The 26,761-nt window shown below is 43.7% G+C and overlaps 2 protein-coding genes across 3 annotated transcripts in view; one reads left to right on the forward strand and one right to left on the reverse strand.

The window, feature by feature from the left end:
* Positions 1 to 2,760: 2,760 nt before the first annotated feature.
* LOC310853890 (E3 ubiquitin-protein ligase pellino homolog 1-like) lies at positions 2,761 to 9,533 on the forward strand (the record flags this gene model as incomplete). The annotated part of the gene is made up of 7 exons (XM_083758362.1): positions 2,761 to 2,837; positions 3,724 to 3,850; positions 4,331 to 4,432; positions 4,919 to 5,089; positions 5,763 to 5,945; positions 6,909 to 7,086; positions 8,983 to 9,533. The coding sequence occupies 7 exons, from the start codon at positions 2,761 to 2,763 to the stop codon at positions 9,531 to 9,533; spliced, it is 1,389 nt and encodes a 462-aa protein (XP_083614488.1).
* Positions 9,534 to 11,049: 1,516 nt separating this feature from the next.
* The window catches only part of caskb (calcium/calmodulin-dependent serine protein kinase b), a 75,772-nt gene continuing 60,060 nt past the window's right edge, over positions 11,050 to 26,761 (reverse strand). For both annotated transcript variants that reach the window (XM_083758589.1, XM_083758588.1), the window contains 7 exons: positions 26,041 to 26,237; positions 24,676 to 24,791; positions 20,700 to 20,780; positions 20,106 to 20,186; positions 19,132 to 19,334; positions 16,302 to 16,391; positions 11,050 to 14,579 (listed from right to left, as the gene is read on the reverse strand). In XM_083758589.1, coding sequence (XP_083614715.1) covers positions 14,403 to 14,579; positions 16,302 to 16,391; positions 19,132 to 19,334; positions 20,106 to 20,186; positions 20,700 to 20,780; positions 24,676 to 24,791; positions 26,041 to 26,237 — 945 coding nt within the window. In that variant the 3' untranslated portion in view covers positions 11,050 to 14,402. The remainder of the gene's footprint in view (positions 14,580 to 16,301; positions 16,392 to 19,131; positions 19,335 to 20,105; positions 20,187 to 20,699; positions 20,781 to 24,675; positions 24,792 to 26,040; positions 26,238 to 26,761) is intronic.

The following is a 26,761-nucleotide window of genomic DNA, read 5'->3' on the forward strand; positions in this document are numbered from 1 at the left end:
GCAATGGAGATCCAGGGCCATTGATGAGCGAGCGCTCTGCGCGCCGGCCTGGTGACGCGTGGTAGAGCCTAGGCATATCATTCAAGTCAAGGTGCATTACCGCCACCAACTGGACTGTGTAGAACTGCACAGCAAACCAATAAAATAACAAGCCCAAATTGATGAAATCAATTAATTACTAGCTGCATTATTCGTTCCAATTTCTTCTCTGTATCGTTCCAATTTCACGCATGCGCACACCACTCGTGCAGGCAGCAGAAAATGATCTCCAGACTCCAGTCATGTTGGTGAGTTTGACATCCTTTAATACAAATCAGATAGGTATTTACTATTTTCTGTTTGGATGTATGGGCTGTCAATGGAGAATCTATAGTCTAGTTGCCACCAATGGCACGATGGACTGCATAAAGGACTCTTGCCCACTGTACCAAGATTTATTTTTAGCAGATCTTAACAACTTTTCTTTTTTAATTTTTAACTTGTGAAATGGACATTCTGCATAATGAGTGTGAGTATTTCCCCACCACTGTTAAACTGCTTAACAATGACAAAACACTCTCATATCTGCTGGGCGAAGTACAACAATGTGCAAACACAGCAGCAGGATGTGTGAGCTGCTGTGACAGGATTGAACATGAAACTATTGATGACACAAATTTCATTCTTTTTTCCTGACAGCACAATTTGTATGGTTGCAACACAGCTCTGCATGTTTACAAATGTATTTATTCGTTGTTATTGTACCTTTTTAATGTTCTGTTCCACTTTTGCTTTGGCAATTTAAAGCTCCTTTGAATTAAATTGAGAGAGAGAGAGAGAGAGAGAGAGAGAGAGATTACTCCTTGATCAAGCTGATTGTCAGAGAACTGTGAATGACTGAAACAGCTGAAAGGGTTTTTGATCTGTAAATGATTGAATCAGAGAGTAAATGATTGAATCAGAGATAAAGATAGACATATAATAGTGTATTATGAACCTCAGTCAGTTCACACATTGAGGCTTGAGGACTTGACCGAACGGATGAGCTGTTATAATTACTACAAATTTGTATTTTGAGAAGCTGTTAGTTTCTTCTACCCATGCAGCCATTGTTGGATATCCTATAAGATAAGTCAAGTAAGTACGAGTTTTTGATTATTGGCATTAGTGATTGTGTACAGTAGCCTACAAGTGTATACAATGACATTGTATGGTAGCTAAACCGATCTTTAACTTTTCCTTAACTCGTTAAGACTGCTCTGAGAACTTGTATTTGTAAATGCAGAGCTTTGTTTCAGATTTGTTATCTGAAATATACAGTGAATGTTCCAGAGAATTGTGACTATATAGCCCCCCCTCAAAAGTTACTTTGTAGAATAAGATTATTAGATATTCAAGCTCACAACACCTCACTATGCGACACATTGTGAGATTGTAGATCTGCTACTTTTGAAAGATTTTGACCAATAATTGTTAAAACCTCAGAGAAAAGTATATTTAGATTCAATACTTTTGTTATTAAGTAACATTTTGACTTATAATTGTAGTACTTCTACATTAATTGTAGTGCTGCTATGTTTACTTAAAGGACAACTTTAGTTTTTTTCAACCAAGGTTCATGTTGTAGGTTGTTATTAGAGAAAGTAAAAGATGAGTGTTATTTTTTTTCCATTTGCTGCTTTCTTTCGTTTTAGGGATTTTAGCTGTTTTGTACAGGGGGGCGGGGGCATTCGAACATGGTGCTAAATATGTATTTCTTTACAAAATATTATGGAGATTTATTTTTTTATTATTTACTATAGCCCTAATAAACCCCAGGAAATTACATCTGGCCACAAATAAATCACAGGATCTACTGAATGTGAAGGTAGCCTACTGGGAGGAAGCCACACTGTGTGTCATAGGCTCAATGTCAGTTTGACACTTTCAGAAGATCTCGTGATGTTTTGTGGCCAGATGAAATTTCCAGGGGTTTATTAGGACTATAGTAAATAATTAAAAAAGAAATCGCTATAAAATGTTGTAAAAAAATACATATTTAGCCCCATGTTCGAATGCCCCCGCCCCCCTGTCAAAAACAGCTAAAATCCCTAAAACGAAAGAAAGCAGCAAATGAAAGAAAAAGAACACTCATCTTTTACTTTCTCTAATAACAACCTAAAACATGAACCTTGGTTGAAAAAAACTAAAGTTGTCCTTTAAGTTTTCAACATTGCTTAGCTTGTTTAGTCTGCATAACTCCAATTTTCGGTTTATATACTTCAATCCAATCATTCTGTTTGTGGAGATGAATTACAGCTAGATTAGCCTGCCCTACAGAATGCTTATTTTTGAATAATTGTGATATTTAAACTGTTATTATTTAAGTAACAACCTTAACATTATAGAGACATGGATTTTACCTCGATCTACAACAGAATTGTATTAAAGTTACACTTGTATTGACCGCTGTAAACGTCTATTTGTAGAGGTACATTTTCATTTTCATAATATTCATGTCCAAAATGTCAGAAAATATTTAGTTTTTAACAAGCTCACAAGCTTCGGATTTGAAACATGGGTGTGAAGATTGCCTTTTTTGTGATACACTGAAGTATAGGCTACAGGGCTTAAGTGGTTAAAGGGAGAATTTCATTTTGGAATGAAACCTCACATGTGCTGTTCTTGTGATGTGTGCAGGTTGGGGCATAAAGGACAGCAACAACGACTAGACTTTGAAGCAGGGGACAGTGTTTCGCTATCGGAGATTCCTGCACCGCCCACCCTCTGAAGGAAACACCAATGGAAAATAGTACCAAGGAAGAAAATAACTCCTCCTCGCCGGCCTCCATCAAATATGGGGAGCTCTTTGTCCTGGGGTATGAAACACATTCAACAAGAAATAGGGACTCTTCATTACTTCATTCAATGACAGGTCATATCAATTAGGCCTATACTAGCCTACAGTACTAATTAAGGTTCTGTTCCATTCTGGTCAAACCTAGTGTCAGGGTGCTGGTATTGTGCATGTCGGCTCACTGGAAACACTCTGATATACGCCAATGGCAATGGGTCTCAAAGTGTGGTCCAGCCACCGTCATGAGGTGTTTCCAATTGGCCCCATAGGGTGTGAAATTCTGAACATTATGTGGGGTTTTGAAATGAAAATGTTTACATCCACTGTGCTACACTAAATGGAACGGATAATTTGTTAGAATCATTGGTAACACCTACTGTATAAAGGAAGTAAGGAAGACACCGAATTTCTTTCCAATACAGTCTCTGTGCATAGATGACGATCCCACTGCGACCATGCCACTCATTACGCCACCCTCAGGTGTGACGTAATAACAGCTAATTGGCCACTGTGTGAATGTGGTCAATGTTTTTGCCTTTGGTTTACATGTCCTTCAACTACTGATTGGCCTTTGTTGTGACTGATTCCAACTTAGTCCAGGGCAGGGGATTTCAATTCCCTCAATAGTGAAAAAAAAAATTATTAAGAAGAAAATAACCGCTCTCCCAAATAATGTCAAAGAAGCGTTGTCAGAGAACATAGAGTCCACACAGTTTTCTCAACTCAGTTTTCTGCAAGACATTACTCTATAAGTCATATCTCCAAAACTGGTGGGTCAAACTGAACAACCAATATGTCAAGTGTTGAGGCTACGATTCCGTGCTTTCACATGACATGAAACTGAACTTGTCACAAGCTTGCTTTATTAACCACAGTGCTCCCACCACTGTTTCATCTTCTCGTCACAGGTATGGCTTCCTTCCCAACGGAGACGAGGCCAGGACGAAAAGCCACTTCACGTTGTGCCAGAGAGCCACGGCCAACGGTGTGAAACCAAGCACTGTACACAAGCACTGCAATCCAATGCAAGCTAAGGTAGGAAGAAGTAGGCTACTCAGATTTGGGACTTACTTGAGTCAAAGTTCAAAATTATTATTATAGCATCACATGATGGGCCCTGAAAATACCTTGGTTTCCAAGCAGTAACGAAGTACATTGACAAGATAACTGTACTTAAGTAAATATTTTGTGCATCTGTACTTTACTCAAGTATTTGTATTACATTTTTTTGTATACTCCGCCATACTCCGGTATACAACCGCTCCACTACTACTATAAATGAACTATATCCCTGTTTCAAATGTATTGAAAATAGCTGATTTACAAGCTCACAAGGTGGTAGGCTACGATGTGCCTTGATAATAAAAATATATATATTTATCTTTTAAGCAAGTGCTCCATTACTTTAACCCAAGTACAAATCTGACAGAACAACTTACTATGTTTTGGCTCAAGTACAGAGTACTTTGTCCATCACTGGTGATTTCTAACAGTGAACTTGTCTCTGTTTCATAGACGATCAGCATCATGAACCAACACAGTATATCCTACGAAGAGTCCCCAGTATCCACGGTCGTGGTGGAATACGCTTATGACAGCGATACGGACATGTTTCAGGTCAGTAAGATCCGTTATGCACCAATTATGTTTTGCACTATATAGACCAGTGACTCACAACCTTTGCTGCATGTCTCTCCCCTTCTCTCCCTCCCTCTGTCCTGTCTATCTTCACTTGATACTATCAATAAAGGCAGAAAAGTGTTTGTTCAGTAAGAACCTCTCTCCAGCTCAACATAATTATATTTTCACCAAACAATGAGCAGAAACATTGGAACTGGAACACTTGAAGGTGATGAATGGTCTTTGAATGGTCTTGGCACCTTATCCTCCTGATTGGAGGATAAAGCGGGTTCATTGTCTTGCTAGCATAAGGAATCCAACCTGGGAGACATTCTGTTTCCCAGGCGGCCTCTCTACCGTTTCCGCTATCGCCACCATCCTATAATGAGTAACTGTATAATGACATGCCGGAAATAAGGACACTATTGGGTGAAAGTGGTTAATACAGTGTATTTAAACAAGCTGTGTGTTTGTCTATAACAGATCGGGCGGTTCACAGAGAGTCCCATTGACTTTGTGGTGTCGGACGCAACGCCCGAGAACCAGTCACAAATATCACGCTTCGCCTGCCGCATCATCTGCCAGAGGACCCCGCCCTACGCCGTGCGCATCTACGCCGCCGGCTTCGACTGCTCCAAGAACATCTTCCTGGGTGTAGGTCATGAAATGTCTCATATACACAAACAATTGTGTCTATGCGTCTGTGCAGGGATTCACAACTTGTTTGAATAATTTGATTAATCCATTATGAACAAATGTATTCAAAATGTAGTATAGCCTACCTCAAATATAGGCAATCACAGTGTCATGGGGCAGACAGGGAAGAGGGAGGAGACCAATAATTAGAAGCAGGCCAGAAAAGGAACAGAACGGCTTCACAAGTCTCCTCAAAACATAACTGACCTATTACTAGTACATGAAGCCCAGAGGTGTGCACTGGCTGAAGGCGGTTTTAGCACTGAGTGCAGTTAGTTACAGCCAGCTATTTGTAGCCAGTCAGGTGATTGCCAAATGGAGACCAGCCAGGTAATTTGCCAGGACACACTTCTTCAAATGTGGAACGCAGCTCCATCCATCCTAATAGACAAAGAAATAGAAGAGTCAGAACAGACAAGCTGCCATGACACACAGTACGTTTTGTGAGCTTTTAGAAGAGTTACTTTTGAAAAAGTTTGGTAGCCTATACTTTTACTTAATATGAGTATGCATATTGATGCCTATACTTTTGTACTTTTACTCAAGTTCATTTTTGAATACAGCTACTTTTATTTGTAACATTTAGTATTTTGTGAGGATTCTTAATCACTCCTTCGTCCCCCCCCTGCAGGAGAAGGCAGTGAAGTGGAAGACGGGTGATGGACAGTGGGACGGGTTGACCACCAACGGCGTGCTGGTGCTGCACCCGCCCCATGGCTTCCCAGCCCAGCCCAGCCTGTGGAGGGAGGTCTCGGTGTGCGGCAACGTCCACACCCTCCGGAAGAAGTGCCCGGCTCAGGAACAGGGGAACAGCGTGAGCTCTAAATTTAGTATACAATATGTTGACAAACAGTACACGTGCACAGACATGATCAAAACAAAAATAAAGGACATGCACGCATCCAGAATCCAAAGAGAATGAAGTATGCAATAAAGTCTGCTTCGGGGCATGACTGTGTGCAGACTATTCTCATACATAAATATGATGGCACTGACGAAGGTCTGAGGACCGAAACGTTTGCTTTTTAATTGCACCACGAGCACAGAGCACCATAAGAGCATGATAAAATAAAAGTCTCAGTATAAGGAGTTTTACTTATTCTTCTATACGGTGAGCGAGTCTTTTCCTGTCAAAGTTTCCCATACATAAATACACACATGATCCTGGTAGAAGATCACATAATAATAATAAGTGTTGCACTGCTTGCTGATTTGCGTAACATGGATATATTTTCATCCTCTTCATCATTTCTCAACAGATATATTGAGGAAATATAAGCTTTTCCGTGTAGAGTAGTGTAAGCATTTTTGCATTCTTTTTTTAGATGTTTGTGTCGGGGTCAGGTCAGGGGGTCCAGTACCCTTATCTGTTAATTTAAACCCTATTCTTCAATGACCTTCAGGGGTCTATTCTTTGTCCTCTCCCTTTTCCCCTGCTAAATCGCCAAATCATTTTGACTATTTTCATCAAATGTTCACCTATTATGACATTCCCAGAATAGGAATGCACGGGTTCATGGGGTTAATATCAGCTGCAATACCCATTTATTTTATATATTAGGGATTAGACAGTATAGCCTGACAGGAAATGGGGAGAGAGATGGGGGGGTGGCATGCGTTAAAGGCCGTCGGGATCCTGAGTCAAACCCGCAGCACACTGCCAAGACTGGATTACCAGCCAGGGTACCTGGACCACTGAGCCACGGCCCAGGGCCTGTATATGCATTCTTGTACAAAAATATCAACCAAATGTTATGTTCTCATGTATTCCGTCCAGGTGGACACTAGTGAGTCTCAGGAGCTGGTGGACGGCTCACTGATTGACCTGTGTGGTGTAACCCTCCAGTGGCGCACGGCCGAGGGCCTGGCGCGCACGGCCACCATGCAACACCTGGAGGTCCAGCGCCAGGAGATTTACGCCGGGCGGCCCTGTTTTGTTTACAAACCCCCAAAAAGTGAGCTTTTATTGTCCTCAAACTTGAGGCGGTATTATTATTATTAGTTATTAGTGTCAGGGTAGTGTCAGGAGGGTCTTCCCCTCCTTTTATAAGGCATCTTGCCAGAACCATTCTCTGTCGGATTATAAACTTATAAAACGAATCCGACAGAGAATGGTTTTGCGTGCATCTAAGAGCTCGCAGATTCACCATCATTTGCGCCCACCTACTCGCCTGGCCAATTTGTCCTCCTTAGCACCAAAAACCTTAACCTCAAGTTGGCTTGCCGCAAACTGACTCCACGCTTCATCGGCCCCTTCTCTATTGACTCCATCATCAATCGTTCCTCGGTGCGCCTGCTACTACCGGAATCTATGCGTTGCCGTTGCCACCCTGTGTTCCATGTTTCCCACATTAAACCATGGGTACCCTCCCTCCCATCTGCTTCCATCACTTCCTCCCAACCAATTTCCGCAGCCGTGGACTTCCAACCGTCCCCTGAGCCTTAGCCTAAGCCTTAAAACTAAGCTTATCTTTAACTTGTCCATCTTTAAATCCGAGACCTAATCTACTCTGCAAATCTTTAGTCAAGACTTTACTCTGCAAGGAGTTACATCTGGTCAGCACTTCCGCTCTTGTGACCACAGAACATTCTCAACCCTTACAATTAGGAGGCCAAGCATAGATATAGAAACCTATAGACCGATTCCGTACCGGTTTCATGGTCGCAGCCTACGTATTTCCTGTAGGCGGACTCGACATAGCTGCGGGAGTAAAACCCTCACCAGACGCACCTCTTCCACTACAGTGAACGGCAGAGTGACTGATGTTAGTTTGCCTCAAACTTTACTCCTTTACCTGCTTTTTTACTAACACTAACATTACAAAGATGCCCAGAACATCGAGATGAACCTGTGTAGTTTATGGCTGCTCCAACAGTAGTGGCAACATAACAAATAAAATAAAACGGAATGTCTAATATCCACCGCGATGGCTGAGACCAGAGCCATTGAGTAATGGTTGAGACAAAGCAGTGAAGAATCCTGCAAGATACATAATTTCAGTCTTACCCAATACCCAATCTTTCTGTTTTATGAACACAAGGCTGCTGTATTTTATACCTCATACTAAGCATTTAAAGTATGAGGTATAAAGTACAGCAGCCTTGTGTTAATAAAACAGAAATATTTGGTATTGGGTAAGACTGGCGTTATGTATCTTTCACTGCTTTGTCTCAACCATTGCTCAATGGCTCTGGTCCCCGCCAACGCGGTGGATATTAGACATTCCGTTTTTATTTTATTTGTTATGTTGCCACTACTGTTGGAGCAGCCATAAACTACACAGGTTCATCTCGATGTTCTGTGCATCTTTGTAATGTTAGTGTTAGTAAAAAAGCAGGTAAAGGAGTAAAGTTTGAGGCAAACTAACATCAGTCACTCTGCCGTTCACTGTAGTGGAAGAGGTGCGCCTGGTGAGGGTTTTACCCCCGCAGCTACGTCGAGTCCGCCTACAGGAAATACGTAGGCTGCGACCATGAAACCGGTACGGAATCGGTCTATAGATACCTAACTGGCCGCTGCAGATTCATTGGAGCGACCTGTATTCGCAGCCGCCATTTTCGGGAAGGCAACAGAGCAGAGCAGTCGGTTGAAGCAGATGGTCTCTCCACTATAAAAATAATCAAAAGTCTGATTTCCTGTGTAAAATGAATATTTTCATACCAAATATGTGTGAGACCTAATCCAACTTCCAAATAACAGTAATAGTCATAGAGCATTTCTGTCAGTCCGGTCACTGGAATAGGCCATATTCACACTGCGGCGTGTGTGTGTGTGTGTGTGTGTGTGTCACTCAGTGGATATTTAGTGAAATATGTTGTTTTTAACGTTTACTGTCCTGTTCTCTCATCAGATTTGTGCGAACTCACACTGGATCCAAACACAGCACACAGAGAGCTCTCGCTGTTTGAGAAAAACAGGATGGTGGCGTGTATGTTAAATGATCATAAGTATCCCGATCACCAAGACAGATTTAAAGACTACAGGCAGGTGATGTGTAGAGAGAGTCTGACTGGACTCTGTTACTGGGAGGTAGAGTGGAGTGGATGGGTTGAGATAGCGGTGACACGCAGAGGAATCGACAGACAGGGTGACGACAGTTTGTTTGGACGCAACGACAAGTCCTGGTGTCTGAAATGTTACGGGGATATCGGTTACACTGCGTGTCACAACAAGGTGGACACCGTCCTCCCTGTCCCTCCACCCTCTGGCTCTGGCAGAGTAGCGGTGTCTGTGGACTGTGCTGCCGGCACTGTGTCCTTCTTCACAGTGTCCGCGGACACAGCGACACACCTGCACTCCTTCCAGTCGGAGTCCACGTTCACTGAGCCGCTCTATGCTGGGTTCTGGGTGATTTGGGATGAGTCCTCGGTGCGTGTGTGTCAGAGAGAGTCGGTACAGTAGCATATCCTGTGTCATGGACAGGCACGCATGCACGCACGCACGCACGCACGCGCAAGCACGCACGCACACACACACACACACACACACACACACACACACACATTGTACAGGAACACAACACACGCGGGCCGTAACCACACGCACGCATGCACGCACTCAAAGTGAGGTCACAGTAAAGGGTCATGATTCTCTTCATTCATGTGCGAGTCTTGATTTTGGACATCTTTCTTGCAGAGTTGAGGACAGTAGAAAATGTCATGATTGATTAAATATTGTTTTGATGTAATCAATCACTATGCTCACATTTGTATTATTATGTCAATTGTAATGCTGTACATTGTTATGACAATAAACTTGTTTCATTCTCTTTGAAAAGCACATCTGTCCATTATTTATATTGTTTCAATATATAACAAGAATTGTGATCATTTCACATGATTGTGTGAGATGTATGCTGATGGTGACTTCAATACCTCAAGGTTCAACATAACTTCATTTATCCCTAATAGGCCTATCTCACAGCCCTTCCCCGCCCCCTTTTCTGAGCTAATGTTGTTGACGTGACGTCACTCCATAGGCTCTGGTCCATAGCCTTACTCATGGACCAGTCCAGAGCTACATCCCTACCTGCATTCTCTGCACCATTTAAGGCCGTTTCCAAATGTTAAAATGTAAAAGACCAATGTTATTATGAAGAAAACAAGATGGTAAGACAGATAAAACAAATAGAATAAAGTTTACCTTCAGAAAAAGCGTTGTTTATGGCTTCTGAATGTAGGTATTTTAACATGTAGGCCTAATGTCTATGGAGTGACGTCACGTCAACACCACTAGGTCTGGAAAGGGGGCGGGAATGGCTGTGAGATAGGCCTATTGCAGGGGTTTGTGTAATTATTATTTTCCCCAAAAAGTTTATTTTTCTTTCTAGTGAATTATGGTGTGTATGATATAAGTTGAGGTGGAGAAAATGCCAGCATGTATGTCCTTTTGCATGATTTATATACTGTATATTATATACCGCTGGCAGGCCGAAACGCGTATGTTTGTTCACTATCTCGTCAGAGGTAAATAAAAGTCATGCAAAAGGACATACAATGAGTGCTGGCATTTTCTTCACCTCAATTTATATCTTCGAGCCTTGCACCTAGAAGGATTTTGTTTTAATCTTCCGAGTGCTGCGGGTTGTCTGCTACGACAGTACTTATTTCTTGGTGTGTATGATATGAAATGTGAGCTTACCATAATCACAGTATTGCTTCTAAATGGTTGTAAGTGCTTATCGGTGTTGCGAGGATGAGGGCGTACTTGGAATAAAATCTCTCCTCCAAGGGGTATACCTGGACCAAAACAGTTTGAGAATGCCTGGTCTATAGTGCAGTTGTTTGGATTTTTCAGATGCAGTTAAGACCTTTGATAGCCTATATATTCACACACACACACACACACACGCACACACACACACACACACGGAATACAGAATCAGAAGGCAGTTTACGTTGTCAACACTTAAAAAGGAAATATTTCTTTTCTTTTAATGAAAAACAAAACAAAACAAAATAAAAAATAAAGAACATTTCATCCCAAAGAAGAGCTGCTTTTGTCATTCGCAGAGAGAATCTACACATAGGACTTGAAATGAAAAGACTTCAGTGGAAGTGGCGGCGCGCTGCGCTCTCATCGCACGATGCTGAGGTAAAGAAAATACTTGGTACCGGTGCTGTGGAGAACGGGAGAACACCTACTGTGTTGTCCTATCCATCATGACTCATGAGTTCTGTGGGACTGCATTCAAAATAAGAACATTGTAATGGGAGTGTAAAACGGAATTGGCCATGGACACGTGGTCCGTGATACGGACACATTGATGACCCCTGCTTATGAGTGTTGTATGTTGGACAGCATTCTGAAACTGGTCAAAACACTTAGACCCGATTGATGAATTATGCTCTACTACGCCCTCTATGATAGTAAACAGGACATGAGTCGCCTCTGTACTTGGTCCTCTCTATTGTCACTCTGACTTGGTCCGCTCTATTGTCCCTCTGCGCCGAATCTCTTCACCAAACACAACACATTGTAAGCTTGTATTAAATTCCCCCAGGAATAGGGGTGCTAAGGTTCAAGTGGTTAAGACTTATGTGAGGCAGCATTCTGTCACTTATGGTAAAAAGTTTAAAAACAGGTACACCGTATCGATGACGTATAGGAGTGAATGTGGAGCAGCATTCTGCCACTTCCGCTAAAGTACGGTAAGGAATTGATGTCACATACGGAGCTTCTTTTAAGGAGTACTGTACACTAGGCTCTTCGTATCACTCTTATGATCAGATGTATGCACCATTGGAACATTTACACACAAAACTCTCCCTTGGTTTTTACAACTCAAAACAATAATACTTTTTTTTTGTTCCTTTGCTTTTTTTTCTTCTTCTTCTTTAAGACGACAGTTAACAATTCGGAAACGAGTGGTTCTAGGATTGGATGTTTATACTCCATAAGCCCCTCCCCTTCGAGATCCCACCAACCAAAGTTATTTTTTTTTTTATTATATTTTCTTTTCTTTTTTTTATATTATTGTCAAGGATTTTATTTTTTTATTTTTTATTATTATTATAATTTTTTGTAAAAGCACAGCTCAGAATTTACGTTGGGAAGGGGAAGAGGACTTTTCAGAATAAAATGTCCAGACCAGTACAGAGATCTGCCTGGGAGCAGTGGGAGAGGACCTTTCAGAATAAAATGTCCAGTACAGAGATTTGCCTGGGAGTCACTGGAGGTATGCATAGATGTTATCGACTTCCTCCCAAAAGCCTCGGATAAGGCAGTGTCTATTTTAGTCACACACACTATTTTTCATATATATATACCAGTCAGTGGCCTTGTGGTTAGAGTGTCAGCCCTGAAACTGGGAGGTCGGGGTTCGATCCCCGGCCGGGTCATACGAAAGACTTGCCGTGGGAGGCATTTGGGCATCAAAGGGTTGGATTGGGGGGTCAAATCAAATGATTCCCGAGCGTGGCAGCTCACCGCTCCTTGGCTGCGGCGCAACCGCTCCAAGAGATGGGTCAAATGCAGAGAACAAATTCCACTGCGGTAACGTGTGTGACAAATCGTTTGACTTTGATATATATATACTCCCAGTTGAAGATGCTTAGAGGTGTCATCGTGCACCAAACATTTTGTGACTCCAGGTCCATTGGTCTCTGAATAGCAAACACATCTCATATACAGGCAGGATGTTGGGGGAGAGAGAGAGAGAGAGAGAGAGAGGGATGGCTGAACAGTGGGCTAACCCTCTTCTTTAAAAATGTTCATTTTGTGCAAACTGAATGTAAACAAAGATCGTTTTGGGGGGAGGGGCATAGGAAGAGACATACAGCAACACAAGGAAACGGTGGCCATTTTGGGGGGGAAGGGTCATATATTGTGCTCCTTCAACGATTTGATTGACAAGTACGGGGGACCTATGGAATAAATAAAGGAGGGAGTCACAAAATAAAAATGTAAAGTAAAAAAAATGATAATAATAACTCTGCCGTGTCTCCTGTGCTTTTTACCTTGACTCAAAGTTCGATATGGGGTTGAGGAAGGCAGAGTGGGGGAGGGGAGGGTTAGGGGAAGACTTGTTCCGATACCGATTCTGGTATCGGGTACTCGGGCCGATACCCGCCCTCAAGTACTCGTACTCGGTACCCGGAAACCGGCCCCGAGTGCCAAAACATCCAATTGACACGACTAGGCTGAACGAATGCGTTTCACTCAGCCTGACCCAACACTGCAGCAAAATCGCCCATCTACTGCCGATCTACAAGCATAAATGACAACTGACAAGTGTAGATCGGAGGTCCATCTGCATCATTGAGAAAAAAGGGGGTAAAACAAGTGGTTACTCAACAAAAATAAAAATAAAAATATTCGTATCGGTACTCGTTATCGGCAAGTATTCAAAATGAAGTACTTTTATTCATACTCGGTCTGAAAGAAATGGTATCGGGACAAGTCTAGTTAGGGGATAGCATCCAGTGTGCTTGGGGGATTTCTGGAGGACACATTAAAATGACCACAAGAAATTGCCTTATTATAATAACCACTTCAACCCGACATACTGTAACTTCACTGACCGGAGTAGTCCACAAAATGTCTTCGCCAAGCCCACGTACTGTACGAGCTTACTGTGTTTGCTTGTAGATCCGCACATTCCGGGGGCCGCGGTGTTTGGCTCTCTCCGGAATAAGCGAAGCTATACGTGGGTTACCGCATTGGCGGGGGTCAACACACAGACACACACACGCACACACACACTCACACGCGCACACGCACACACACACACACACCCACACATACAGGACTGCATTGGGTTCATGCTTTGCTATTGCCCTTAAAAGTACCACAGCACCGACTGTCCATTACAAAATAAAAGTATAAAATGTCTACCGTCCTGCCCCTCCACACCCCACCCTGCAACTATAAGGACAGGGCCATATGGATTATTAGTTTTTCTTTATCATTTATACATGTATATATAGAGAGAGATATATATAGATATATACTTTATATCTATATACACACACACACACACACACACACACACACACTACAATGTGCCTTTTGAGGCTGTTGATGGGAGGAGGGCGGGTGTGAATTCCACGTCTCACAGTCTCAATTCTTCTTTTTTCTCCGCGATATAGTTTGTGTTCCAGTCCAGAGGAGAGCCTTTTTGGGGCGAACTCTGAACGGAGTTTGACATCCACTTATTGGACCGATAACCAATGTTTCAGGTGATTGTATTCACACATACACACGTACCCACGTCGTACACTTACACACACCGTGTGTGTGTGTGTGTGTGTGTGTGTGTGTGCGTGCATTTCAGTAGACCCAGGACACGGGGACCCACTGCGCGGTCGTACACACCAGGTCCACCGCCTCCTCCAACAGGCGGATGGTGTCGTCGATCTCGTTGTTGATGACGGTCTGGTCAAAGTAGTGGGTGTAGGTCGTCTGCAGGGTCTCAGACTCCTTCTGCAGCCTCTGGAGAGAGTCGTCCTGAACACACCACCAACACATGGACAGAAGTTTAGAGAGTCGTCCTGAACACACCACCAACACATGGACAGAAGTTTAGAGAGTCGTCCTGAACACACCACCAACACACGGACAGAAGCTTAGTTGCATCCTGCATACACCAACACAGAGATATACTGTACTGTACGTTTAACCCATTCTGACCTGAGATCAGATTCATACGAGGTTTCCGCCGGACACACACTGGTCTGATGAACCCATTCTGACCTGAGATCAGATTCTAAAAAATGTCAGTCGTTCTTCGATTTTTCAAAAATAGCAGACCTACAAGCTCGTATCGCGCCACTCGGTGGCGCGATATGAGCTTGTAGATCTGCTATTTTTAAATAGCTAAAGCATAACATGATGCCAACACCAAAATGGGTGCCCGGTCAGAATGGGTTAAGTTTTCTGAACAATCTATATCAGTGGTGCTCAACCTTTTTCATGTCAAGGACCCCCAGAATTATCTGAATTTGGCCACGGAACCCCATACTACTACTACTACTACTTTGGGGTTGATGAAACTTTCTCTAACAATTATAAACGTTCACGGCAGCCTACAGTACAAATTTAATTCATGAAAAGGCCACTACAGTGAATTCGGTTCACGGAAGTTTACTTGTAGGCTATGTGGGGATTATCTGACGCGATCTGACACATTGAAACACAGAATGTTTTGCCATGTTCTCTAGAGACCGTTGTCGTGCAAACGTGGCCTGACACCTTTAAACGGGACAAGGAGAACAGGACTGCTATTGGAGGCACACACACATTACTGAACATAGAGGACGCACATCTAACTCTACTGAAGGCCAGCACGAGCTGATCTACAACTACCAGTTCTTCTGTACTTACAGGCAGTTTCTGTAACCACCTTGGAACCTCCAGGGCAAATCGAGGCAAACGAAAAAAGAGAGAAGAAGCAAAACGACACACATGAAGCGAAACAGAACGTGCACACACACACACACACACACACACACACTGTAGCACAGCCAGGACACGTGGAGAGTGGTCCACACCAGTGGTGGAAAAGGTACGCACATTTTCTGCACTCAAGTAAAAGTACCAATACTGCAATATAAGTGTATTGGCATAAAAATGTACTGTGTGTGTGTGTGTGTGTGTGTGTGTGTGTGTGTGTGTGTGTGTGTGTGTGTGTGTATATATATATATATATATATATATATATACTTGAAACAAGCTCACAATCTGTCGCATTGTGAGCTTGTAGATCAGCTATTTTCAATATAATACTAATACAAATCTACAAAGAAACTAGTAACTATGGTTTTCAAATTAAATGTAGTGGAGTAAAAGTACAATATTTAGATCCGAGATGTAGTCAGTGGACAGTAGAAGTAAAAGGATTTGGAAAAATTGGAAAATACTCAAGTAAAGTGTAAAGACACCTCAAAATGACACCCATTACGGTACGGTACTTAAAGAAATGTACTCGGATACTTTCCACCACTGGTCAACACAAAGAGGACTGGACGCAACAATGTGGCAGAGACCGGAGAGAACTCAACAGCACGAGAGAGAGAGAGAGAGAGAGAGAGAGAGAGAGAGAGAGAGAGAGTGAGTGAGTGAGAGAGAAAAGCAACAACGAGGAAGCAGGCAAACAGCGGATACAGCCGTGGAGAGGTGGATGGAGACGTGATGTGTGCGCTACGCTATACGCTACGCTACGATACGTACCTCCACTTCGGTCATCCCCGGGGTGATGGTGGGAGCTGCGATGAACACCACGTAGGGGGCAAACTCTGCCGTCCTGAGGATCTTCAATGCCTGGTGGGGGGAGGGGGGGGGGGGGGGGGAGAGAGAGAGAGAGAGATGCTAAGACAACCCTCAGCCTAAAACGGGACACATGGCCCAAGCGTCTACTCAAAGGGGACGCTGTGTTGGCCGCTGTTCATATCGGACACTGCAGCAACGCGAGACTGTCTTCTGTGGAAGCTCAGCCTTTAATCCATTTTGGGCGGGAACCCCTTTTGGTGTTTTAACCATTATGTTATAATTTAGCTATTGGAAAATAGCAGATCTACAAGCTCATAGCTCGCTACGAGCTTGTAGGTCTGCTATTTTTGAAAAATCGTGAAAATGTCGTGCAAATCTTTGAATATATATTCTTTCAGAGTGAAAGTTTTTAACTCAAATCTTTGCTTCTGGGGGAAGGTCCCTGGAAGAACAAATACGGTATTCAGATGGGGTCAAATACAGATAATTCTGGGGGTTGTTGACATGAAAAAGGTTGAGTACCACTGACATAGAAACATAAAAAAAAACTTTTGGGATTTAGAAGACATTTTTTAAGAATCGTCCTCAGGTCTAAATGGGTTAAAGGCCAAACCACACCAACGATTCGCCATGAAACTCCAATTACAGATAATTCTGGGGGTCCTTGACATGAAATAGTTTGAGAACCACTGACATAGAAACATAGGTTTTTCAAAAAACTGTCATGATTTAGAAGACATTTGTAGGATCAGTTCTCAGGTCTAAATGGGTAAAACTGTTTTGTTGCGAGGAGTTGCGACTCGCCGCATTGGTGCGGTTTGGACTTTAGTGTGATCTGAGAGTTGGTACTGTAGCTGATGGGTTGCAGTTCTCAAAGAGGCCACAGGGCGGTGCTCTGACACCGCTGATATGCTTATGACTTTAACTGTTACTTTTCTGGATAAAAAAAATGAAATTGGAAACGCGTTGCTTCGTGCTGCGTTCCGAGCTCACCGATCTGCTACTTTTGTGTGACCCTGTAGTACGATCATGTAGAACGTTCATACAACAGCCTCAACAGCCGGATGTGACCCTTGTTCAAAACAAGACACTGGACCCCAGAGACGAGACCCCTCCACACATTTTGAGAGGAAATTCTGATTTAGTCTTAGTCTTTTGAATAACACACCATTTAGTTTTAAACTTATCTAGTCGTCTCAAATTGTTTAGTCTTTTTTTTTTTTTTTTTTTTTTTTTTTTTTGCGGCTTACGCCTTTATTGATTTTTTAAGGGATAGAAAGTAGGCTGACAGGAAACGGGAGAGAGATGGGGGGATGACATGCGGTAAAGGCCGTGTCGGGTCCGGGAGTCGAACCCGCGGCACACCGCGACTGGATCACCAGTCCGGTGCCCAGACCGTTACGCTACGGCCTGGGCCCAAATTGTTTAGTCTTAGTCAACTCAATGTCAAAAACCTTAGTCTTTTAGACTTAGTGTTAACTTTGACAGCAAATTCAGTCTTTTGAACACACCATTTCATTTTAGTGTTATGTAGTCTAGTCTTAGTTGACTAAATATGAAAAACCTTCTTTTAGTCTTTGGTCTTGGTCTTATGGGGGGACTACACTACAAAGAACTTAGGCGGCTGGGCTCCTTCCCTACTTCCTTCACAGGTGTTGCCGCTGCTACTAATGAAGGCTCTGTTCCATTCTGGTCAAACAGAGTCAGGGTGCTGCTATTGTGCATGTTGGCTCACTGGAAAGACTCTGCTACACCAGTGGGTCTCAAAGTGTCCTTGAATGGGTGCGTAACTCTGAGGCCCCTTTTCCACCAGTTGGTTCTCAATGGGAACCGGTTCAGTTCTTTGAACTTCTTAATCCATGAGCCAATGCTCCAAAATTGGAACGTTAATTATGAATTGAGTGGGCAAAACTATACCTATATTAGATTGTTATCACCATTACACTTCCCCAATTGAGTACTTACACGAAGACAATGATTTATTTTATTACAAATTTTACATTTTTAAATATGCAAATGAGTTATTCTGTGTGCATAGAGCCCATTCTGTACCCAGTGTAGCCTGGCCCTTACACCCTACCCCAAACACTACAATTCCAACACCCCAAATCTCGGCCACTTACACTTGGTCACTCCAGCATGGTGGTGAAATTGGTGACCTGCCAAAATATGTGACCATCTCGTGGACTACACACAACTTACAGTACATGGAGGTCTTTAAATACGTTGCCTAAATACCGCTAGATTATTACTCTGCTAATTAACAGACCACAATGATTTACGTTCGGACGCCGACATTATGTGACGTCTACATGACTGTCACATCATTTCAGCAGGTCACCAATTTCACCATAACAGTGTGAGTGAGCGAGTGGCCGAGACTTTGGGTATTGGAATTTGGCTTAACCCCTTTTTGGGGCGGGAACCCCTTTTGGTGTTTTAAGCATTATGTTATACTTTAGCTAGATCTACAAGCTCATAATGCGGCACCGAGTGCCGCGCTACGAGCTTGTAGGTCTGCTATTTTTTTGAAAATGTGGCCCAAATGTTTGAATATATTCTTTCAGAGCGTTCGTTTTTAGCTCAAATCTTTGCTTCTGGGGGGGGGGGGGGGGGGGTGTCCATGGAACAACAATTACATATAATCTTGGTGGTCCTTGACATGAAAATGTTTGAGAACGACTGACATAGAAACATAGGGTTTTTCAGAAAACGGTCAGGATTTAGAAGACATTACGTAGAATGGTTCCCAGGTCTATATGGGTTAGGTCAACCAAACGAGCCCTCTGACCTGGGGCTCCACGTCCAGGATGGAGATCATGCCCTGGCCGTGGATCTGCCGGATGGTCTCCAGCCGCGTGCCGTACATGGCGTCCTCGTGGCTGCCGTACTCCAGGTAGTCGTTGTTGCTGATGTCCTGCATCATCTGCTCGTGGGACACAAAGTAGTAGTTCTTCCCGTTCTCCTCGTCCTTCTTGGGAGGCCGAGTCGTGTCTGGAGGAGGAGGAGGAGGAGGTGGAGGAGGTGGAGGAGGAGGAGGCGGAGGAGTAGGAGGAGGAGCACGACATGTGGAGTTAGTAGAGAACTGTCAGGATGTAGAAGACATTTTTAGAATCTGATCTCAGGTCAAAATGGGTTAAGTAATCATGCCTGCTCATGCAATATTTTATTGGAACGAGCATGAGAGAGAGAGAGAGAGAGAGAGAGAGAGCAGGATTTGACCATTTCAGCACCATGGACAGAGGCACCATTTCAGTCCCATGGACAGAGGCACCATTTCAGCCCCATGGACAGAGGCACCATTTCAGCACCATGGACAGAGGCACAATAACAGCTAACTGAATGCAGATGCCCATTTAGATTACCTGATGGTTTAATAGTGTTCCAAAATCATTTTCCTCCTCTGCGACATTGACAGGATGTCACTAGTTAACCATCAGACCCTTACGGGTCCATTTGGTTACATTTGTGCACTCGTGCTGAGTGACAACCCAGACTGCAGTCCATTCAGAAACACTATGGTCTACATACCTCTAAATTATATAGTATTATGCATATGTGAAATCAGATAACAGTTTTTTTTCCCTGTACCGATTATTTGACAAAGCCGATTGAATAATTAAAAAAATTATTTGACTGTTAATTTAAAAATGAACTGCCTCATCTCATACTTTACACTAAATCTCCGGCGCCAGTTTGCCACCCGAGAGACGGGGTGAAATTACGAGGGATGGGACGTACTTATGAGGGATGGGCTGTACTTACGAGGGATGGGATAGGCGAATCGGTCGGGGTGCTTGGTGATGAGCGTGTTCTTGATGTGTCTCCTGCCGACGCCGTGGGCTCCTGAACCCAGGTGAGGAGAGGAAGTGAAAACACACGATTACATACAAATACTTTCGTTTTCATCCTAAGCGCTGGAAACGGTCCCGCGAAGTCGTGATGATTTTTCATTGACCTCCAAAAACATGGATGTTTTGTATGATCACCTCAATCTGAGCTCAATTCCAATACAAAGAGTTTTTTGGATCGCCGCTAGCAGGACCCGATGATGGAAAATAATCGATGGCGTCGCCAACGTGGATGCGAAGCGTTGCCTGGCGACGATGACGCCAAGAGCCGGTAAAAATGCAGAAAGCAAAAAACAAAGGGACCAATACAAATGTGCCCCGTGACCCACAAATAGGCCCCGAGTCGTGTTTTTGGAGCCGATGTGTGTGTGTGTGTGCCTACCGAGCAGAACCAGTGTTTTGTAGCAGGTGTGTGTGTGCCTACCGAGCAGAACCAGTGTTTTGTAGCAGGTGTGTGTGTGCCTACCGAGCAGAACCAGTGTTTTGTAGCAGGTGTGTGTGTGCCTACCGAGCAGAACCAGTGTTTTCCTCTTGAAGGCGGGCAGCCTCACCACCTCCTCGTACGTCACCAGGTCTAGTTGGTCAAACACTGGAGAGAACAAACAAGACAAACACCAGGTGAAGACAATTAACGCGGACAATGTCCCCGGGTTTTCAAACAGCGTCCGGTCGCAGTCACATGGAGCAAAACTTTGCTGGTGGGCAGAAACCTTTTATCTCCATATTTCATATTATTTTTTATTTTTATTCATAATTTACTTTAACAAGCGTGTCGCATTAAAGCGGTGAAAATAGACGATCTACAAGCTGACATTATATTATCGTCTATTCTCACTGCGTTATACAATTGTCAAAGAGAAAATTATAGTGGTTAGGTGGGTCTGTTAGTTGTATAAAATATTGAACCAGTGAAACGTAATAACAAGAGCTTGTGACTAAAACAACAACTACTGTACATTGGATACACTAGAACACACGTTCATTGCTTTTCTATTTTCTTTTACAGTTTTGGACAACACACAGTAGGGATGTCCCAATCAAGTTTTTTTTGCTCCCGATCTGATTCAGATCATTTGATTTTTGAGTATCTGCCGATAGCGATGTTTCCCGATCCGATATTTATACCTTATAGAACACGTTTATGCCATATCACAATAGTACAATATCCCAAATCACAGACAATATCCAGTCTAATATGGATATAATATTGATACTAGGGATGTCCCGACCACGTTTTTTAGCTCCCAATCCGATTCCGATCATTTGAAAATGACGTGATCGGCCCCCGATTTCCGATCACGCGATCGGATCGGGACAACCCTAATCACAAGGTTTCTGCCCGAAAACCAAACGAAACGCGGAGCCAGTGCTGCTCCAAACAAGCACTGAGCAGAGTGAGGGAGGGTTGGCAGACCTATACAAGCTCACAGTGGAGCTTGTAGCTATGTGTAGGTACTGTGATCTATGTATGAATCAAGTTTTATTCACCCTGACGAACACAACCGCGGTGGGAGCTGACACAAGCGCTTACAGAATCACCAACATCCCAATACTCAAATTCCTGCTGCGTCCTCCATGACCCCGAAACCACTCGCGTCCCAAATATGAATTTGCTTTAGGAGGCAGTGTTGATTGCGTCGACTAATAGTATGACAACCAAATGGTTGTCGACTACCTTTTTAGTCCACTTCACTAAAACTAAACAATAAAACATTCCAGGCTACTAAAAGTGGGGTCCGGGGATCCCCGGGGGTCTTTGACGGGGTTCCAGGGGGTCCCACTCCCAGCAAAATGTGTCAATATTGCATCAACATCAGTTTTTAACCGTATTTACATCGGACATAGCAAAGACGATCGTTTCCTCCGCCCTCGCCTGCTCACTCGGAGGCGGGGGCAAGGAGAGAGGAAACGACGTAAGTGTATGAGTATTGGGATCCTGGCTATCTGGAAGGAAGCAAGGGATGGAGGACAGAGAGAGAGAGAGAGAGGCAGAGGGAAGGAGAGGAAGCAGAGGATGAGACAGAGAGAGCAGATGGGTAACGTCACCAACGTGACATCGATGTCCGGAGTTACTTACATGCAGCCAAGTCATTGGGGAAGAGACGGCATGGAACACATAGAGGGGAGGGAGGGGTTAATGGAAAAAAACAACCATGAAAGAAAAGGACAAATTCAGAGACAGAAAAAGAAAAGAAAGAAAAGAATAAAAGAAACACACATACGTTAAGTCCATCAACTGGCAAATGTTTATAAGGTTGTTAATCTTGTTAATCTGGACGTTGAGCAAACACCGAGACGGCAGGCCTTAAAGTAGCTATAAGCAATAATATGGCAACATTTGAATGACCTTTTCTTTCCTTTTGTATTTCAGACAGCCAGCAACGTGTAAAACGCTCCCCCAAAAAATGTAGTCTCTGTGACACACCTAAGCGCCAAAATCTGCATTCAAAGATTTTCCTAGAAGCTTTGTCATTGGTAAAATAAGTATTAAAAGAATCCTGCAGAAACCAATCAGGAAGTAGACAGGCAACTCGACCAATGACAAAGCTTCTAGGCCCCTAGTTCTTAGAGTATATATGAATAGAGACGGCACCCGGAGGAAACCCGGAGGCGAAATGGACATAGTGTCCGAATTTGGTATTGCAGCGTGGGACCAAACACATGAACGCGCTGGTCCGTTGACTGTCATTGTGCACGTTCATGATGACACGTGAACGCTGTTTCATACGTGAACGCACGCGAACGCGTGCAATGATAGTCAACGGCAGCGTGTTCATGTGTTTGGGCCCAATCCATCCCAGAATGCACTCTGTTCCTACTCGGAAGGAGGAGTGAAATCGCCTCATGTGCTTTAGAGCAACTTAATGCAAGTGGATGGGAGGAGAACTCGGGTGCCGTCTCTATTCATATATACTCTAAGCCCTAGATGTGTCACAGAGACTAAATTTTTTGTGGGAGCGTTTCACCCATTACTGGCTGTCTGAATGAGAAAAATCAGACCCGTCTGAAGTGAGTGGTACTGTACTGTACTGTACTGTACAAGCCCTCCTCCCTGGCCTGTGTGTGTCTGTGTGTTAGGCTGTGCAACAGTAGCCTCAGAAACCCAGACGTTTTTATTTCCAGGGAGAGAAAAAAAAGTCTGGGTCTGAGACCACTTCAATTCGGCATAGAGTAGCGCAAACGTCGATCACTCTTTGCTGATTTCTGATCGTCTGCACCTTTGTTAAATTGACGCAAACACGCACACACGTACACACACACACTCCTCTCTCTCTCTCTGATCCTGCCGGGAGCTGCCTATGCCATAGAAAGCATAGGTGGACCCCAGACTAGTGCAACAGTGACACTTGGTGGTGAACAAATGCTATAATGCTATTTCCGTGCTCGGACCCAGGGACAGACCCAGGGACCCAGGGACAGACCCAGGGACACACATAGCTGTATATAGGAGGGGTTGCACCACAAACAAAACAAAAAGTCATTCAAAACTTGAGAAATACTGAAAAAATATTGCTTATAGCAGCTTTAAGGAGGGAAGACACAGATTGTTACCATGAACACATTATGTAGGAATGAAATGCAAGCATCACAGCTTGGCTTTTATGAAGTCAGTAGTGTTTGTTGGTGTGTGTTGTCTTGGTTCAGTGTCTGTCTGCCTGCCAGTTCAATGTCTGCCTGCCTGCCAGTTCAATGTCTGTCTGCCTGCCAGTTCAATGACTGTCTGCCTGCCAGTTCAATGACTGTCTGCCTGCCAGTTCAATGTCTGTCTGCCTGCCAGTTCAATGACTGTCTGCCTGCCAGTTCAATGTCTGTCTGCCTACCAGTTCAATGTCTGTCTGCCTGCCAGTTCAATGTCTGTCTGCCTGCCAGTTCAATGTCTGTCTGTCTGCCTGCCAGTTCAATGTCTGTCTGCCTGCCTGTCTGAATTGAATTATCTGCCTGCCTGTCTGTCATTCATTCATTTATAAGTCAAAGCCGATTTTTCTTTCTCCTTTTGACCCTTTTTCTCCCCAATGTACTCGTTATGCCAGATCTGATATTTTTCAACAGAATGTGAAATTGCCAAAAGATTGTGCGTCACTAGCAGAGCAGAGAACTCCATTAGTGATGTGGGTTATTATGTAGGACATGATGACCATGTAGCACTCCCCCACGCCTATCCAGATGGCTACTTCAGTGGTTCCCAAAGTGGGCCATGAAAAGCCATAAAAAGGGGGTCCGTAGACTAATGCAGATCAAACCGGGGGTCCTTGAAATTACGGGTTGAGAATCACTGCTAGAGCCGTAAAAAACTTCTGTTATGGGGGTCCCTGGCATATCTTTTCAAATGGGGGTCCGCGGCGTAATTATTGTCAATTTGGGGGTCCTTGACGTGACAACGTTTGGGAACCACTGGGTTAGTTAACACAAACGTTAGTTTTAGCTGTTGGTATTTGGTCAGCAACGTAAGAGCGTGACGCGTGCGTGTGTGTGTGCGTGTGTACCTGCGTTGTGCTTGGCGAGGTACTTGTCTTTGTATTGCTTCTTCTTCTTGCCAAACCACGTGCAGCTGGCCTGCTGCTCCTGTTTGGTCTTCTCCATGGCGATGCACGCCACGCGCCTGAGAGAGACAGCCAATGACAAACCATGATGCTGCCGTCTGTACCGTGACACATGCACAGCTAATTGATTGATTGATTACTTTATTAACGGTTCTTTTTTTCCCTGTGCAAAACTAATGCTTGGAATGGATTCAGAATCATGAACAACCCCTAGTTTGACCCGTCATAATGAAATCTAGAACATGTTGCCTTATATAGGTTGTCTACTGTATGGTGAGTTTCATTTTTTTTTTTTACAATTAGTTTGAGGTCAAATGTCATTATCACTGGACTATAAGGCTAAAGGGAAAGTCCTGGGTGGGACTTGTTTCCAAGTGGTGCTATGCATTCAATTCATCAACATATACTGTACAAATAGGGCACAGCAGCCATTTTGGAAACAACCCAATTCCGAGCCCCTTCCCAACACCGGTGTTACCGATGATGCTACTGAAGGCTCTGTTCCATTTAGTGTACAGTGGTTCTTAAAAACATTTAAATTTCAAGGACCCCCATAACTCTGAGAGTGTACACATTTGTACACTCTCAGATTTCCATCCCTACAGGCCAGGGCCATTTGGAACCCACTGGTGTTAGCAGAGTGTTTCCAGTGAGCCAACACGCACAATAGCGGCACTCCAGTGTTGTTTTTGGCAGCAAATTTAGATTTTAGTTTTAGTCATATAGTCTCTTGAATAGTTTTCACTTAGTTTTAGTCACATTTTAGTCACCCGGAATGTTTTAGTTTTAGTTAAATGTCATACGTTTTTAGTCCACTAAATCTACAGTTGATTTAGTCGACTAAAATGTATTTTGGCGGGCCTTGATGCCGTCCTAATGACTGATTTTACACTTGCTGAAAATAGCCGATCTACTGTACTCGTGTGTAAAATGACTTATACTGGATCTCTTGTCCACTATAGTCCCTTCCTAACACAAGTCTAGTTTTTATCTGTTGACGAAATTGTCAATATATTTAGTCTTAGTTTTAGTCATTATAGCTTAGTTTTCATTTAGTTTCCATTTAGTCTGTGAAAAAAGGTAGTCGGCGAAAAACTTTCGTCTTAGTTTTAGTCAACGAAATCAACAGTGCAGCCCTCTGACTCCGTTTGACCAGAATGGAACAGATCCTAGTTTCAGTCGACGCAGATCGACACTGACGACCACACAAACTACTAGAGGAAAGCGCACCACTCTGACGACCACACAAACTACTAGAGGAAAGCGCACCACTCTGACGACCACACAAACTACTAGAGGAAAGCGCACCACTCTTGCAGCTCCGGCGACGGGATGAGTCCCGCCGTGCCGTTCTTGGTGTTCTCCAGCTTGCCCTGCCACCAGTTGTGGTCGTCCTTGGAGATGATCTGGATGATGTCGCCCACCCGGAAGCCGATGCCCGCCTCCTTACACGGGATGAGGTCGTCCTTCACCGGGTCGTACTCGAACTGAGCACGCACGTAGATCTGACAAAACAACAACAAGTAAGGTTAGCATGTGGAGAGAAAGAGACAAAGACGGTGAGTGAGAGAGAGAGACATTGAATAGACACACGCACTGAGAGAGAGAGAGAGATCGACAGACAGACAGACAGACAAGTCGGGGGATTACGAAGACACAGGGACAGTGTGAGAGGATGTGATTGGTCAAGCTGTGCACGTGAGGACACCGCTGATTGGTCAAGCTGTGCACGTGAGGACACCGCTGATTGGTCAAGCTGTGCATGTGAGGACACCCGCTGATTGGTCGAGCTGTGGGCGTGGAGGGTCATTCCTACTATTCCGGTGCCATTTCAGCCTAGTAACTTTTTCAAAAGAATACCTCTCTTCATACCTCTAATCAAATCAAAGGGATTATTTACATTACAAATATTATTTTTCTATGGTAGAAAAGTATAAGATAAGCTTAGTGTTTTAGCACAAATGGCACCGAATAGCAGGAATGACCCTGCCTGGACACAGCTGTGAGCAGCTGCTTGATGACCCTGCCT

Source organism: Protomyctophum parallelum (genome assembly GCF_964188405.1).
Source record: "Protomyctophum parallelum genome assembly, chromosome: 23".
Classification (NCBI taxonomy): domain Eukaryota; kingdom Metazoa; phylum Chordata; class Actinopteri; order Myctophiformes; family Myctophidae; genus Protomyctophum; species Protomyctophum parallelum.